The following is a 16,698-nucleotide window of genomic DNA, read 5'->3' on the forward strand; positions in this document are numbered from 1 at the left end:
GACTGATGAACTGGTAAGGGTTTGGGGTTGGTTTGTTTTCTGTTTTTTTTTTTTTTTTTTTTTTTTTTTTTTTTTTTTTTTTTTTTTTAATATAAGCACAGCCTTTCCTACTCAGTAATAAAATTACTCCTTAGGGGGAAAAAAAAATTATTTGGGACAGGAAAAATGAGAAAATTACAGCTGGAAATCTGCCAAAAAGAAGCCTTTCAACATGCATAATGGACCACTATTCAGAAAAAAAAAGAGAATACTCTGGCTTGCTTATTTTTCAGCCTCAGGTAGCCTGAGCAGAGTGAGTTGGGAAACACTAAACACTTTTATCGAGGGTGCTTTGAGACCCACACTGTGACAATGTGCACTGGGTGTCCTGTTGCATTATAGAGGTCACTTGATACAACAAAATGAGTATTTAAAAATTTTCCATCCTTCTTTTTCATGTTTCATAATGAGGTATTCTGAACTCATTATTCCGGAGAATGAATAAAGACCAGCCCAGATCCACACGATAGTTGGTCGAATCTAATCTTCATCTCATCCTTGAACAGATAAATTACTTTCCAGTAGTTTCCTCTAGTCACTGAATCTGTTCCTTGTTTGATGATGAGGAGGGTCAGATATTTACCAGGATCTCCCTGCCATTACGCTTTTCCAAAGATTCAGTGTCTGGTTGGTTCTGTAACATGCATCGGCCACACTGAAAGGCAGCATTTTTCTTAATTCAGTCATTTATTTTAAAGATTTGGCCTTGTTAGCTAAGCTCTGAGAAGTTTTCAGCAGCTCAGCTTGCTCTTTGTTTTAGAAGGAGATGTAGGATGGGCAGATCAGGACAGCAGAATTTATCTCTTCATTAACACATCCTCTTCGAGCCAGGTAGATGCTCTCTGTAGAAGTATCTGGCACAGTCAGGGGAAAAAATCTTGCAATCAAGGCCAGAGAGAGGGAGCAAGAAGTCACAGTTCAGTTACTGTTGGATGTGAGGGCTGAAGATGCTTTTGGCACAGCAGCTGTAGAGCTGACACAAAGTAGTTCTGCCTTATAGCTGGCTTTTGTGAGAAATTATATGAGAATAGGCATTGAAAAAAAAATCCTAAGAGATGTAGTCCTGATCTCAGCTTGAACTGAAGCTCTAAAACTGTACATGGGAGTTCTTAACATCTAAAATTAGTCCTCATTGCTAGCTGGCAACAAGTTGGTTTCACTGAGGAGCTCACAGTTGTGAATTGGGTATTTTTTGACTACACCATAAAATCCTGCTCTTTGATCATGTTGCCATTATCAGAGATCCGTATCCTAAGCCAGAGGAAATCAGCTGTAGGATAAATAGCACCACAAGTAGAACAATAGGAAATAGCAGAACAACAAGAAACGGAAAGGGCTGCTGAACAAGAAAAGCTGCTTGGTTTGACTCATTAAAAATTAGATCAAGCATCAGCATAGAGCTAAGGAATGTTATCAGCCAGTTACCTTTCAAAGAGATTAAAATAACTGGAGCTTTAAAAGTGAAAGAAGAAAAAATTAACTTGGAATTAGTGTCATAGAGATCCAGACTTGGATACAAAACTGCACCCAGCACCTTGCTGCTTGCTCCTAATGAAGATGGGAATGTGCGACATCGGTGGGCGGCGTGGAGAGGAGATGCACTGAGGAAACCAGAAATAACTTAGCAACATGGAAGTGAAAAAAGATGTGCCTGTTATAGAAACCAAGTGATCAGTCTCCTGGGATTGTTAATTGTTCAGCTCTAACAGAAAGAAGCTGCTCTAGTATCCAGTCTGGGAGTCATATCACGTAGAATCAGAGTGGTTTGGGTTGGAAGCCACCTTGCAAATCATCTCATTCCAACCCCTTGCCCTCGGCAGGGACACCTTCCACTATCCCAGAGTGCTCCAAGCCCTGTCCAGCCTGGCCTTGGACACTGCCAGGGATCCAGGGGCAGCCACGGCTTCTCTTGGCATCCTGTGCCAGGGCCTCCCCACCCTCACAACAAAGAATTTCTTCCCTATATCCAATCTAACGCTGCCCCCTGCCAGTTTGAAGCCACTGCCCCTTGTCCTGTCAGTCCATGGCCTTGTCAAAAGTCCTTCTCCAGCTTCTTTGTAACCTCTTTAGGTTCTAGAAGGTGATGGAAGGTCTCCCCAAAGCCCTCTGCAAGCCGAATACCCCCAGCTGTCTCAGGCTGTCTCCACAGCAGAGGGGCTCCAGCCCTGTGATCACCTTTGTGCCCTCTGGACTCGCTCCAGCACATTCAGATCTTTCTGATGTTGGGCCTGCAGAGGGTCTGGTGCTGCTGTGCTGGATGCTGGAGCACAGTCCTGGATGTTCAGGTCTCTTACACTGAGGCTGGAGAAGAGAAATTGCTGAGCTGTTCATTTTCCCAAACTAAAATGGAAAACTAAAGCTGGTTAATTGGGGGATAACATCTGTACCCACTCCTTTCACACTATTTCCTATTCCATAGGATTAAATTTTATGTTGTGCATTTAAGGAAATAATTGTAGCTACCCCACAGAGCAGAGGAGCAAATTTTCCCAGGGAGATCATCTGTATTCCCAGCCAGGACTTCTTCCTGACAGCCAGAAGGAAGAATGAGGAGAAAAAGATTATAGGATCTATTCACTTCAGAACAAAAAGATCTTTAACTAACTTAAATATTTTGTTCCCCACCCATGGAGATTAAGCAGGATCATACGGACAAATTCCCCAAAAGGAAATAAACAGATAATAAACTAGCAGACAATTTCCTTTTCTTTCTTTGCAAAACACAGCAGGACAAATTGCTCAGAAGGGCCAGGAGTAGAGCTGTGGGAAGTTCTTCAGGGTGCTCGGGTGTGCCCCTCGGGGAGATTATCTCCTCTTTCAAGTAGCAGCTTTAGGGACGAAAACCAGAGAAATATTTTATTAAATACTGGAGCAGTCAGGGGGAAATTAATCTTAGAAAAGCTCAAGTTGCTCTGGATGCGGTCATTAAGGAAAACCTTGTATTAATTCCTGCCAGGAAGGGCATCATCCTGGCATCGTGCTGTAATGCCCAGCTAACCCTTGCACTGGAACCAGCTCTGTGCCCTGCTGGCAGAACTGCTCTGGGACAGCAGAAACCCACCAGGCAGGGTGAACCCCTGGCTGCTGTTGCTGGCCCCCCTCTTTTGGAGGTGGCTCCTCGGTGGAAGCTGTTTTCACCAGTGGTGTGGGGGAAGAGCCCCTTTCTCCATGAGGATCGTGACACGATTTTCTATTTTAAACTGTGTGCACTCAAGTCGCTGTCTCATTGTCCTGCTTCTCCGTGCACAGGAGCTCATGAAATTATTTGTTCCTATTTGTGGCCGTAAGGAACATCGGTTTACAGGGCTGATTTCCACCATAGGAAACGGAGAAGAATTCAGGCTGGCTGGGGGACGCACCAGGACAGCGTCTCTATGGGCTGCTGCTGGAGCTAGGGAAGCAGCAGCAGCAGCATCTTGTGCTCTGTGTGCCAGCTGCAGCACCTGAGCAGGATGGGGGGATCTGCTGTGGAGAGGAGGGGAACCCCCAGCTCTGATTAACAGAGTGCAGTGTCACATTCCTGTCTCAGAAACATTACAGCCTGCTTCTGGCTCTCTCCTGGCGTCAGCACGAGGCTTGAGCCAAACAGGCTTGGAGTCTGTAAATGAATCTTGCCCTCAGGGCATTTGCAACTTGCCCATCCTCTGGGTACAGAAGGTGCCTGGAGCAGCTGCGCTGCCATCCTTTGTGTGTGAGAGCTGCTCCAGGAGGAACGACCCTAGAATGGGACAAATACCATGGAGTGAGTGATCCTATCTTGTTAGACGGTCAGACAGGGAAGAACGGATGAGAATTGATGTTGCTGATGCAAATCTGCTAGCTTTTCTTTTCCAGCAGCACTTTGCAAATGTTGATCTCAGATATACACAGCCTCTGATGATCCGGGCTTTGTGGCATCTGTTTTCTTTGAATGTCACTGTCACATCCATTGCCAGCTATCTGGCTTCAGTGCTGCATTATCCTACTTCAATAAGCAGTGAATAAACAGGGTGCTGGTGTTACAGGACAGCGAATGATTCAGTTTAACTACCAGGTATAGAGAAAAGCCCAGAGGCTACAGCTGAATCGCTGTTTTGCTCTTTCAGTGAGTAACAGACCTTCTTTGACACACCTAATTTTTAGAATAATTGGAAAGAATGTCACCTGCCCTGCTTAGAGAGAAATTATCCTGCCCTTGGCCAACACATACTCCCTGTGTTTCTGAACCTTCTTCTGAGGAGGTAAAATTAAGAATTCCTCACTGAAGTAAGATTAGCAGCTGCTGCATCCAGAAATACCTCCCTTATTCTAAACCAATTAGCAAAGGATAATGACTGGTTTCTTTGCACTGGGAAACCATAAATAACATCACCTGTGATCTCTGCATTTGAGGGTGTGAGATGCTGGAGTAATTTTTTATCTGAATAAAGTGTTTGTCTTTATTCTTTCCCTCCACATCTTGTATTTCCAGGAACATCATGACAAGAAATCAGAGTGCTGGTGCCAGTTTCGTCTTGGCTAAAGAAGCCAAGAGTCTTTGGGCCAGTAAATCTAACACTGAAACTCTGGGTGGCTATTTAAAAAATATTATTTCAAAATAACACCTCAAGGTATAGGTGAAGATCATGCTCAGGTGAAAAGACAAAAGATCTGGGCTAAAACATGAAGTCTCATAGAAAAAGTTTCTGGAATGTTCTAAAACTTTGTGCAAATCCCATTGAATGCATCAGTATGGATCATTTCTATTAAAATACCAAAGATTAAAAATGCCACCTCACAGCTTCATCTGCTTCAGGCAGTTCCAGGGGCTGCTCCCACCATTAGAGGAACTTTTACCCTTCTCTGTCCTTAGGTAGAGTCTCGAAATCTGGAACATTCTTGACAACTTCCCATAGTCACTTTTAAAACAAGGATGCTTCAAAGAGGCACAATATCCTTTTTTCTTACACTCTGAGTGTTTGCAAAACACTCTCCCTCTGTGCTGTCCCCTCTCCAGGATCCACTGACAACTCCACAGCATGAGTAGTCAGGGTCCTGCTTTAACAGTCACTGTCTGAGTCACCAGGATTTTCATGTCCTGCCATCTCTGTTTTGTGTAAAAAGTCTTTTCTTTAATGTAGTGCCTTCCAAAAAAGCCAGTGGTAACAGATCTCCAGTGTCCTGATTTTGGATCTCAAGTCTCAAAACTTTTTACAATCCAGGGCTGTTTGGTTCAAGCACATCTGTCAGAAAAACATCATCATGACACAGAGAATCTGTTTCCTCACTGGTAAAATATGTGCCTGGTTTCCAGTTTGAATTCATCTTTTGTTTCTTGTGTTTTTCACTGCTATACTCAGAATCATTTAATGTGATTTTTTTTTCCCAGAAGATTTTTTTTTTTTAATGAACAAGTTACCTCACAATAATCAAAACTGATTTAAATCTTTACTGGTAGGCTCTATTGCAGCTATTTCTTTTCTGCTGTTTGTTCTTGTGCCCTTCCTATACATCACAGAATTTTTAAAGAACTTTATAAAATGCATATTTTAGTATTTGCTGTGCTGTTTATATATTTTACAGAGCTTAAACTGCTTAGTGCTTTTTGTTATTGCTCTGAAACTGTTTAACCCTGCTGTTCCCACAGTGTGATTCTGTATAATAAAGACATATTTGAAATTTGCTGATGGTTCTGAAATAGCAAGAACTGCTGCTTTTTCTATGCAGCAAATACAGAATATGGATTGATGTTAAAATATTGCTGTGCAGTTCAAGATCTGTGATACTTTTAAAGAGACAGTGCAGTGTATTTCTGCATCAGATAGATTTTGTTCCATAGGGTTTTAATTGCACCATTTGGAACAGGGTCCAAGCAGTGATAGAAGCATTTGGAGATGAGAGAAACCATACTGATTGCAGATAGTTTGGATTCCTTGTTTGCAGTAAGTAAAGTTACACCCTGTTTGACACATGTAAGGGAACCTCTCACCACTTCCATCATTTCCTCTGGAGCCACTTTAACCAGCCTGTGGTTCTGGTGCCCAGGGCAGTGTTTTGGCAGCTCCCTTGTGATTTCAGTTCACCAGCACTGGCCTTTCAAGGGAGAGTCACTTCTCTGACAGGAACAGGTTGTAATAAGAAGGGAAAATAATCTTTTTTTTCCAGCAGATTTTTGGTGCCATCAAGATTTTTTCATCGATTTCTTAACTAGCTCAAATATCTTCCATACTGATTTTTTAAATTGGCTTTAGAGTTTGGGGAGGAAGAGGTGTTTTTTGGTTTTTTTTTTGTTTTGTTTTTTTGTTTTTTTTTTTTTAATGGGGTTGGTTTTCTTTGTTTTGGGTGGGTTTTTTGTGTGTGTGTGTGTGTGCATGTGTGTTTAGAAAAAAAGACAGTGTACCATTAGACACTGTTAATGTTCCTGTATTTTTCTGTTTCTATATTTTGGTTTACTCCATTAATTTCCCATTGCAAGCACAGCCAGTCCTTCTTGGAAAATGCTCCCACCTTCAGTTCTTTCTCAGAGACATGTGTTCTCTTTTAAACTGTCATTAAAATTACTTTCTGTGATGTGATACTCAGGAATGCTTTGTTCAAACAAAATCTCTTCTTTGCCTATTTTATTGTGATACTGTGATTATGTTTAAAGGTTCAGATCTGTTTCAAGATTTATTCCTGGCTTGGAAGCAGTCTGGCTTTGCACAGGGATGGAAAATGCAATGGAATATGGGAAAAAGGGCTGTCAGTGGAGTTCTTAAGAGATATTACATATATATACGTATGTATATATGTGGGTGTGTGTACGTATATACAGATAAATATAACGTGCCATATTTAAGTATCTTTCATATGTGGCTTTGACAATGCTGGGTTAATGACTGGACTTGATCTTGGGGATCCTTTCCAATATAAATGATTCCATGGCTTTCCCAGGCGACCCCTAAGGTTTTGGATCTGGCACGTGCACCCCCGTTGCCCCAGACTGCTGCTACAAAGCCTGTAAGCTCAAATCCTACCGTTTAAAAACAAAATCAAATCTCTCACCCACAGTGAAAACGATTTGTAGTTGGTGCTGAGAACCTCGAGCAGGATTTCCAAGCCGAGGAGCAGCGGTCTCAGCCCCAGCCTTTCCTGGCTGGACTGCAGCAGGTGTTCCTGCATTGCCACCTGCTGGGGGCTGCGCCCAGGGCAGCCCCGGCGGGGACAAGGGGACACCGGGACATGGGGACACCGGGGACATGGGGATACGGGGACACCGGGACATGGGGACACCGGGGACATGGGGACACCGGGGAGACGGGGACATGGGGATACGGGGATATGGGGACACAGGGATATGGGGACACCGGGGACACCGGGGACACTGGGTACATGGGGACACGGGGACACGGGGACATGGGGACACCGGGGACACCGGGGACATGGGGACACGGGGACACCGGGACATGGGGACACCGGGGACATGGGGACACCGGGGAGACGGGGACACCGGGGAGACGGGGACATGGGGATACGGGGATATGGGGACACGGGGACATGGGGACACCGGGGACATGGGGAGACGGGAGACATGGGGACACGGGGACACCGGCCACACGGGGACATGGGGACATGGGGACATGGGGATATGGGGACACGGGAACACTGGGTACATGGGGATATGGGGACACCGGGGACACGGGGACACGGGGACACCGGGGAGACGGGGACATGGGGATATGGGGACACGGGGACACCGGGGACACGGGGACAGCCCGCACCTGGCAGCCCCTCCTGCAGGAGCTCCGTCTCCTGTGGTCCCACGGCGTGTGGCTTTGCATCGGCAGAAATGCCCCGGGCTGCTCCTGGAGGGGGAAGTAAATAGAGTTTAAGGCGTGTGTGATTCACTAGGCACGCTTGTGGTGAGCTGTGAAAGTTCGGAGCCTTACAATGTCGGTTTTTACTCTAATCTGCAAATAAACTCATCTTAGAAGTGCATTAGGCTTCTGCATAAATTTCATTTTTATTCTCATTTGAAGAGGTACTTATCTGAAAAGTGTATTTCTCATAGCTCTGTGAGCTTAACTAATGTTTTATATATATATATATATATATATTTATTTATTTATTTATTTCCCTAAAAAAGGACATAGCTTTAGGGGGATTTTGGGGTTTAGTTGTTTTTGTTTCATTGGGTATTTTTGGTTGTTTGTTTTCTTTAATAAATAAATAAAACACTTTGTAAACAGATGTACAACTTTTTCCCTCAGCAGTCAGGAGGCCGTGTCTCTCAGGGGCTGTGCCCCTCGTGGCCATGCAGGAATGCGGTGACAAAGCCAATGACAGAGTATTTTCTGTTATTTCAGCTCTCAGTCACCCAGCTCAGACCACTGTTGGCAGTGCAGTTTCCTCTACTATCCATCCCTACAAAGACACCTTGTCCACTTGAAACTGCTGACTCCCAGTTCTGTTTACATTTCAAAAACAATAAACTCCCTACTTCACTGGAATTCAGGTTCCATGACCTGGAGCAGAACTGGATGTCAAGGATACCAAGAAAATTTTTTGTACAGTTTACCGAGCAATGCTCACCACAAATACTGCTTTTTCAGTATGTGATATAATTTTACCACTATGACTCGTGCAGAGAGGAAAAATAAGAATTACTCATTTAAGAGGCCTTTTAGCAGCCAGGCGAGACGAGCTGAAACACAGAACAGTGGTGGCTGCATGGGTTACACCGCTGAGGGCACCCTGTAGGAGGTGCTGCTGCCCAAGGGATGGGATCATATGTGCTGCCTGCACCTGCAAGTCTCATTCCACGCTGTACTGAGGTTCAACTGCCTAAAAAACTGACAAACATTTAGGAATCCTAATACGGCAAAATACCAAAGAGCGTTGGTCAGTGGAACTGTCGTGACACGCTGCAGAAACTGAGAGCATGCAAAGCGGCCCAAAAACATGAAATATGAATAAATATTTTCCCATTCTGCTCCAACTTAGGTATTGATCCACGGAAGTGCAACACACCTCCTTAAAAGCATAAATAAATAGATACAGACACTTCACAAGACCCACTACCTCCTGCTTTTCAAGACGCCTTCTTCTTCCTTTTAGTTGTATTTCAACATTTCCTTCCCTCTCAAACTGTGGCCTTTGCACTCCATTTTTGTCCCAACTACCTTGTAATCTCCTCAAGCCAGGGACTTCCCTCCTGCCTGCAAAGGCCGACCTGTATAAATAATCTCTTCATAGAGACAAGGGATTCTTTTATCATAACAGTAAAAGAAATTCCCTGGAAAAGCTTGTTTTGATCCACGAGGCTTTCTTGCTCGCTGCAAATAAAAGATGTGGAAATGCAGGACAGGGCTGAAGGCTGACAGCAGGCTCGTTTGGGCACCATCCTGGGGCTGAGGGGGTGCAGTGAGTTTAGATGGATGGCTGAGGACTCTGGATTGCAGCATCACTGTGGGTCCAAGCTCTGCCTGGTGTGTGAACAGGACAGAGAAATCTCTCTGCAATGGAAAACCCCAGAGCACAGCTGAGCAGAGCAGAGCAGAGCAGAGCAGAGCAGAGCAGAGCAGAGCAGACGGTGCTTGTGCAGTGGTGTGTGAAGGCTGCGAGGCACACACAGACCCAGCACCCATCCATGGCTGAAATGGTGACACCAGGAATGGATTTCACTTCCCTTTAACTGGAGGCAGCACTGCAGCTTTTAGCAGCTTCAGAGCAGTTCTCTCCTTTCTGCACCCTTGGGAAAAGAAAAACAAAAAAAGGAATTAATTTGGGTGTCTGAGCCACAGCTCCATGCAGTCTCTCATCTGGATAAACCAGCTTGAGCAACTGCACCTCTACTACAGCCTAAGGCTTTCCAAGGATGGAACAGCTCAGGCATCCATCAGGCACAAGGAGCTTCTAAACAGCACCATCAGTGAGTGAATGCGACACCCAAACCAGTCTCTTCAGGTTGTTTAAGGAATTTCTGCTAATACCAAATATTTGAAAGCAGTATTTACACACACACGGAAGTGTCATTTCTGTCTCTGTATGATTTAGCATATATATAATATATATACCTTCTGTATGATTTAGCATCAGGGAGTCTTCATGCAGAATTTGGGCTGGATTTCCTCTTTTGAAGGACCCTTGGGGGTCCTCTTTTCCTCTGCAGTTTCCTTTTCTATATGTTAGCAACCTTCATGCTGCTCCTTTTCTGCACTATCTGATCTGAGTCCTGACTTAAAGGCTGGTATCCCCCTGACCCCCAAAGACACCCCTGTGCAGTACAGTGGGGTGTGTCTTGGTCTTTTCTGGGTGCATTTGTGTAGAAATGTTAACTCCTGGTGTGGATGTATATTGGCTAACACAGAAAAACGCTCATTAAACTCCACTTTTTCTCTACAGATTTTCCAGTAAAGAAAAAAACAATTTACCGTCATTAACAGTAATCAAGTGTGTCCACGTTGGTGTGCAGTTTCAGGAATTGCTGTAAGATAATTTTTAAAATTATTCCAGACACGAATACAAGTTATGTGTAGGAAGGTGCTCCTTGATTTGTGATGGCTCTCCTACAGCTATTGCTGCTGCATCCAACTCACAAGTGGCTATTTAATTAGTGGTCTAGGCCACACAGAGCAGGTTCATTCATCTCCTCCCATGACAGAATTATAAAATGTTACAACAGGCTGAAGTGTTGTCACAGTCAGTATTTCACATAGTTAGAGGAGGTCGCCAAGTACCTTTGACCTTGTATTATTGATGGTTTCATGAATAGGCTATGTCCCCTTTGAGAACATCTGTGTAAATATAGTCTTTACCCCTCACAAGGTAGTTCAGAGCTTTGAAATATCTGTCACCCTTTTGCTCAGCTCAAACTGGTGGTTCAGCATCTGTTCAGCCCACATAGAAGGTAATTTTCTTTACAACTCAATTGGCACCAACTCTGTGACAATTTAATGTAAGTGTTTATCATGTTTCTGTATCTTCAGACCTGAAACAAAAGTTATTTTAACTCCAAATTATTTGTAGGGAAGATTAAGTTCCATTTTGGCAGGCAAAGAAATCCTCCTTTTTAATTTCATGTCATTAAGTTGAATACAGCTATCTTAAAAGTTCAGGGGTGTTTCTTTTTGACTGACATTTTCCTTTGTTGCAAAGCTGGAAAACAACCCTTGGCAAAGAATCATCTAGTAAAATGGTGGAAATGCCTCCTACTGAGATGTTTCTTTTAGTAAAAAAAAAAAAAAAAAAAAAAAAAAAAAAAAGGAAACCAGGTAATTTAGTATTGCACAAAGTCTAAAATAATCCTTCCTAAAGCAATCAGTTTGATCTTTTAAATCTGTGATGGAACAAATGGTTCTTCTTTAACGTAAGAACACCCAGGCCCAAATCATTGTCAGTGGACAAAATTCTGGAATTTTTCTTTCCAAAATTCTTTGGAGTTATGTGTTCAGCCAAAGGTACTGGAGCAACGGAATATGACCTCTGGATGGACCAATTGGTCCTGTCTGGAGATATCTTCCTGTAGGAGGACATTACTCCTGCCAACAGTGACAGTGTTGGGTACTCTGGAGAGGCTGTGGACAGGACAGTGTTTCTGGAAGAATCTGTGCTCCTGCAAGGTGTCACTCACTTTGGAGCACTCACAGTGTCTCACCACATTGCTCTTGCTGATATCTCAGTACAGATGTAAGAAATGCAACTCCTTGATTCAACAATCCAAATAATGTGAAGCTACAGACACAAGCTTTAGTGAAACCATGTGTAAACAAAACAAAACAAAACAAAACAAAACATAACATTAACTCTGAGGCTCTGAAGGGATATCAGCTCTGCCTCTGTGCTTCACAGGGTTCTGTGTTCCCCTCCATGGAACAGTCCAGACCAGCTGGGGAAAATCAATGCAGGTGCAGAGGTTTGTGAGTTTTGCAGTTGAATGAATTTTTCAATGTTCAGGCTCTCTTCAGCCTTTTATCAGGCTGGTCCAGAAGAAAAGAGTATGGAAATGATTGAATGGTGGATATTTGCCACGTTCATTAAAAAGCAGAAGGGAAAGGAGACTCAGCAACTTAAGCCAACACAATTTTATGTAACTGTCTTTGATTTTAATAAATAAATAAATAGCCTGGCTCTCACTAGGATTTGCCTAAGGGACTATCATGAATGAGTTACACAACTCAGCACTCATTCATTCATTGATCAATGGATTCTTTGCAAAACCATATGGCTCCTTGCAGGGTTTTCTTTAAATATTATGCAAAAGTATGAAATCAGTGCCTTTGTAGATGTAAGTCTGTTGCTTGAGGCTCATTTTGAAATTCCATTTCCAGATAGCACAGCAATGCTCCTTTTGCAAGTCATACCCTAACAGAAAGCAGTTGTTCTGGCACTTTCAATCAAATGAAGAAAAAAAAAATAGCTATAAGCAGTGAAAGAGTAAACTGAACTAAACTTTAAAGATGAGTTCTGCCACTCTATGTGACTTTCACATAGAAATACATTGTGCTTGATGGAAGGCAATGCAGAAAGGACAAACATTATTAAAAAGCAGGATGTCATTAGTTTCATGCATTGAGTCAGAAACAGCAATGCCACTGCAAAATGCATGTATTCATTAACTGCAGTGAATCTGGTTGGTGATGTGAGTCCATTTCTAGTGAAAATCGTTCAGTGCCACCTTTCCCGATCACAGGAGCCAGCAGGCACAGCTGCAACACCAATCCACAAAAATCGCTTCCAACACGTGCTTAACTGTGGATTAATGAAAATACCTGTCAGTTAGCTAACAACATCTTCAAAAGATATTTTAGATGTCTTCCTTCTTTAGGATGTTCAAAGTGAGCATCTGCAAGACCATATTTATTCCCAGTGGTTAAGAAGCACTTTGAGAGCTTCTGCAGAGCACCTGTAATTGAGCACCCAGAGCTGCAGGCGGTCAGGTTCTGCCGGCAGTGAATCCAGGGCAGCCTCACCACGTCCCATAATGGAACCAGACCTGTGGGATAGCGCACAAGGACACTTTTGTGTTGGGCCCCTCATGACAAGAGGGAGCCCGAGGTGCTGGAGCCTGTCCAGAGATCGTGACGGAGCTGTGGAAGGGTCTGGAGCACAAGTGCTGGGAGGAGCAGCTGAGGGGGCTGGGGGGGCCCAGCCCCGAGAAGAGGAGGCTCGGGGGACCCTCCTGGATCGCTACAATTCCCTGTCAGGAGGTGGCGGCCAGGAGGGGATCGGGCTCTGCTCCCAGGAACACAGCGACAGGACGACAGGACAGTTTTAAGGCGCGCCAGGGGCGGATTAGGTTGGACATTAGGAGGAACTTCTTCACAGAGAGGGTGATTGGACCTTGGAAGGGGCTGCCCAGGGAGGTGGCGGAGTCACCGTTCCCGGAGCTGTTTAAGGCAAGACTGGAGTGGTGGTGTTTGGCTGGTGTCGATGACCTCGGAGGTGTAATTGATTGTGTGATAAGCAGGGCCGCTGTGTGCCGGCTGCTCGCCCCTCCGGGCAGACTCAGCCCTGCGGACAACGAGGGGTTAAGCATCCCCTCACACAAAAAGGGGGCGCGGCTCCTTTAAGACTTCCCCCGCCCTTCGCCGGCCGCGCTTCCGGGTGCCGCACGTCACGTGGGCGGCGCCGTGCGGAAGTGGCGGGGGGGGGGAGGCGGTGGTAGGTGCCGGGGGGGGGGGGGCGGGGTGGAGGAAGGTACCACCCGCGGGGCGGGGGGAGCAGCACCCCCAACGGGGCGGGGCTCACACAGGGGCGCGGTCTCCGCCGAGGGGCGCGGCCTCCGCGCTCTATGGGCGGGGCCCAGTGTGGGAGAGGCTCGCCGAAGGTCGCGTGCGTTTGTGGGGCGTGGCCCATCCTGGGGGCGTGGCCTGAGCAAGAGGCGGGGGCTCCTCAGGGGCGGGGTTCCGTGCGGGTCGGAAGATGGCACCGCCCAGTCGCAGCCGGGCCTGTCGGCTCTGCTGGTTCCTGATCGAGGCTTCGCCGGCTTGAGAGACGTCCGGGGCGGGTGTCCCGGCAACTCCGGTGCCTCGGTGCCGGCGGAGATGGACCAGCGCCTGGCTGAGCTGGTGGAGGAGCTCACCACTTCGGGGGAGCCGCAGCTGGAGCCTGGCAGGATGAAGGAGCTGAAGAAGATCTGCAAGTACGGCCGGAGGGAGGGGCAGAGCCGGGCCCCGCACGTTGTCCCCTGGCCGGCAGTCCCGGGCGGAGCCGCCCAGAACGCTGTTCCTGGGGCCTGCTGTAGGAACTGTGTGCTGCCATCACAGAAGCTGCTCACCCAAAATTTAAAATAAATTACGTCCCCAAACTTACGTTTTTACGTGCCGAGCCTCTTTTTAAATATCTCCCCCTCCTTTTTCTTCGTTTTCTCCGTGCTCAGGTCGTCGGAGGAGCACATCGGCCTCGCCTACCACCTGCTGGTGACGCGGCTCCAAGAGGAGCACGCCGAGATGCGCTTCTCCGCCTTCCAGGTCGTGCAGGAGCTGTTCGCCAGGTCCCACCAGTTCAGGACGCTGCTCATCGCCAACTTCCAGGAGTTCCTGGAGCTCACGGTGGGGATAGACCACGAGCAGCCGCTTCCCCCGCCTAGGGAGGTGGCACAGAAGCTGAGGAAAGCGGCCATCAAGGCAGTGCAAGACTGGCACGAGAAATACGGGGAGGCCTACAAGCAGCTTTCCCTGGGCTACCACTTCCTAAAGCGGAACAAGAAGGTACTCTGCGCTTTTACCCCGCTCTGTGGTGTTAGGGGATGGTCACCAGGAGACCTTCAAAGCAAAGAAACCAATAAATTTAAAAAAAAAACCAACCTGTAGGTAACAACAGTTGCCTGTAGGGGACCTTCTGTTGATTATTGTCTTTGGAAAACAAACCCCAGGCTTTCTGTTCATCTTTCAGCACTGTCGGTTTTAGAAACCCCAATCTTGTACTGCAGGTCTCTGCCATTTTCAGCAAGTATTGCTCAACAGCTGTCTTTAACCCATTGATTCCTGACTAGAGCCCCAAGGTGTAGCTCTTTGGGAAAGGCAATAATGGCCATGCCTTAAGCTGAGGATAAACAGCTATTAAATCTTTGTATGCTAGTTTAAACTAGCCTGATTTCTGTACTGAAAATCTAGATTCTAGGACCCCTTTACTGTACAACTCTGCAAGTGTATGTGCCTGCCACTCTCAACTGCAGTGTTACTGTGCCAGAAAAGAGGCTTTATGAAAGAGAAATTCCGTGTAAACCATAGCTTTTAGATGTCACTTCAGGTTACTGTGTTTGGAGCATTCTGCTGCTTTACTCTGTCTTCTCAGGTGCAACAGTGAAATGTGGAACACTCTTTTAGCATTCACACTACCTACAATGATAATAACAGGCTTTCAGTACTGATTTTCTTTCTCTTCAGAAAGACACGTTCAGATTCCTAACAGCAGATGAAAACCTTCTGTGATAGGTGATGTATTTCTGTTATTCTGGTTCCATAGTAAGCTAGTGGTGTTCCTTACTGAACGGTGCTGTGCTGGTTTTTATACAGATTTTGGCATCTGCCCACAAAAGAGGATTGTCTTTGAATTATCCTTTTTTATCTTGGTTAAGAAATGAAGAAAACTAAATTATAGTGATGAGGAGAAGTGCAAGACTGAGACAAGGGGTTTTAACACGTAATACAGTTTCACCCAGTTGAACACAAGTGTACAACTGTGCTGAAGTTTGATAGGTCTGTCTGTGCTCCTGTGGTCAGTGGCTGCTCCCCAGTAACAACTGGGGGATCCCTTTTCAGGTTTTGATAGAAGCTGTTCTGTTTTCTAGAGCAGCTGGACTTGAGTTCCTCTACATTAACATTAATATCGATAGAAGCAATCTCAGTTAGTTTGGTAACTCTTGTACTTAAAGAATTGATATGAGCCAACTGGCCTTTTGCCAGTTTCATACTTGAAGTGTGAGAAGCAACCAAAAGTTTTGAGGAGGCATTTGCTACTTTTTCTGTAGTAAAATTAATCAGCTGTTGAGTTTTACTGGTTTGGCACAGTAGTATGGGGCAACTTGCGTTGAGTGTTAGCTCTGTGTGTGGTCCATGGTTGGGTTTTGGTTGGCTTTTTCTTCATGATCACCAAAATCACTTTATAAACAGTCAGAAGATGATAACTGCTGCTCTTTTAGGGAGTAAAGCTAGAGAGCTCCCAAGTCTTTTAATGTTAGTAGGTCAGTAGTAGTAAGTACCAAGCAGGTGCCTCTATAAGTGTTTGACTTTTAAGAGCAAATAATGCTTCAGTATACTTGAAAGTAATTGTTTTCAAACTCCTGTCTCAAAGTTAAGAAGAAAAGGAAAAAAAAAACCCACATATATCCAAATGTTGGTATATTTGGGTACATGACTCATATTGTAGTATCTTTGTATCTGAGGAATGCATGGATGGCATTACAGAACAGGATTTCAAACAGTTCCATGCAGAGTGTAGTACTGCTGTACTCCAGTATTTTCACAAAAGTTGCAGTAATTGTCTCAGCCTGCTGCTTAGCATCCTTTCAGTCGAGCAGTTTTTTGCTCCTCATATATTTAGTTCCATAACTGCAGATCAGTAATAAAAGGCTTCGTGGTCCTTTTGGTGCAGAGAATGGGAAAGAATGGGCAAATGACTCCACTGTAGGTACTCTGGCATGAGGCAGAAGTTGTGCTCTGGGAAGCTGTAGCTGTGTCTGGTTTTCTGTGCAGTCCAGTCTGACTGCCAGCACATGGT

The 16,698-nt window shown here is 45.3% G+C and overlaps 1 protein-coding gene across 1 annotated transcript in view; it reads left to right on the top strand.

Annotated features, from left to right (window-relative positions):
• The first annotated feature begins 13,877 nt into the window (after window positions 1-13,877).
• Window positions 13,878-16,698, top strand: part of UVSSA (UV stimulated scaffold protein A) — a 44,179-nt gene continuing 41,358 nt past the window's right edge. The window contains exons 1-2 of the mRNA XM_040065345.1: window positions 13,878-14,119; window positions 14,357-14,687. Coding sequence (XP_039921279.1) covers window positions 14,022-14,119; window positions 14,357-14,687 — 429 coding nt within the window. The 5' untranslated portion in view covers window positions 13,878-14,021. The remainder of the gene's footprint in view (window positions 14,120-14,356; window positions 14,688-16,698) is intronic.

This window comes from Hirundo rustica, chromosome 5 (assembly GCF_015227805.2).
Source record: "Hirundo rustica isolate bHirRus1 chromosome 5, bHirRus1.pri.v3, whole genome shotgun sequence".
Lineage (NCBI taxonomy): Eukaryota > Metazoa > Chordata > Aves > Passeriformes > Hirundinidae > Hirundo > Hirundo rustica.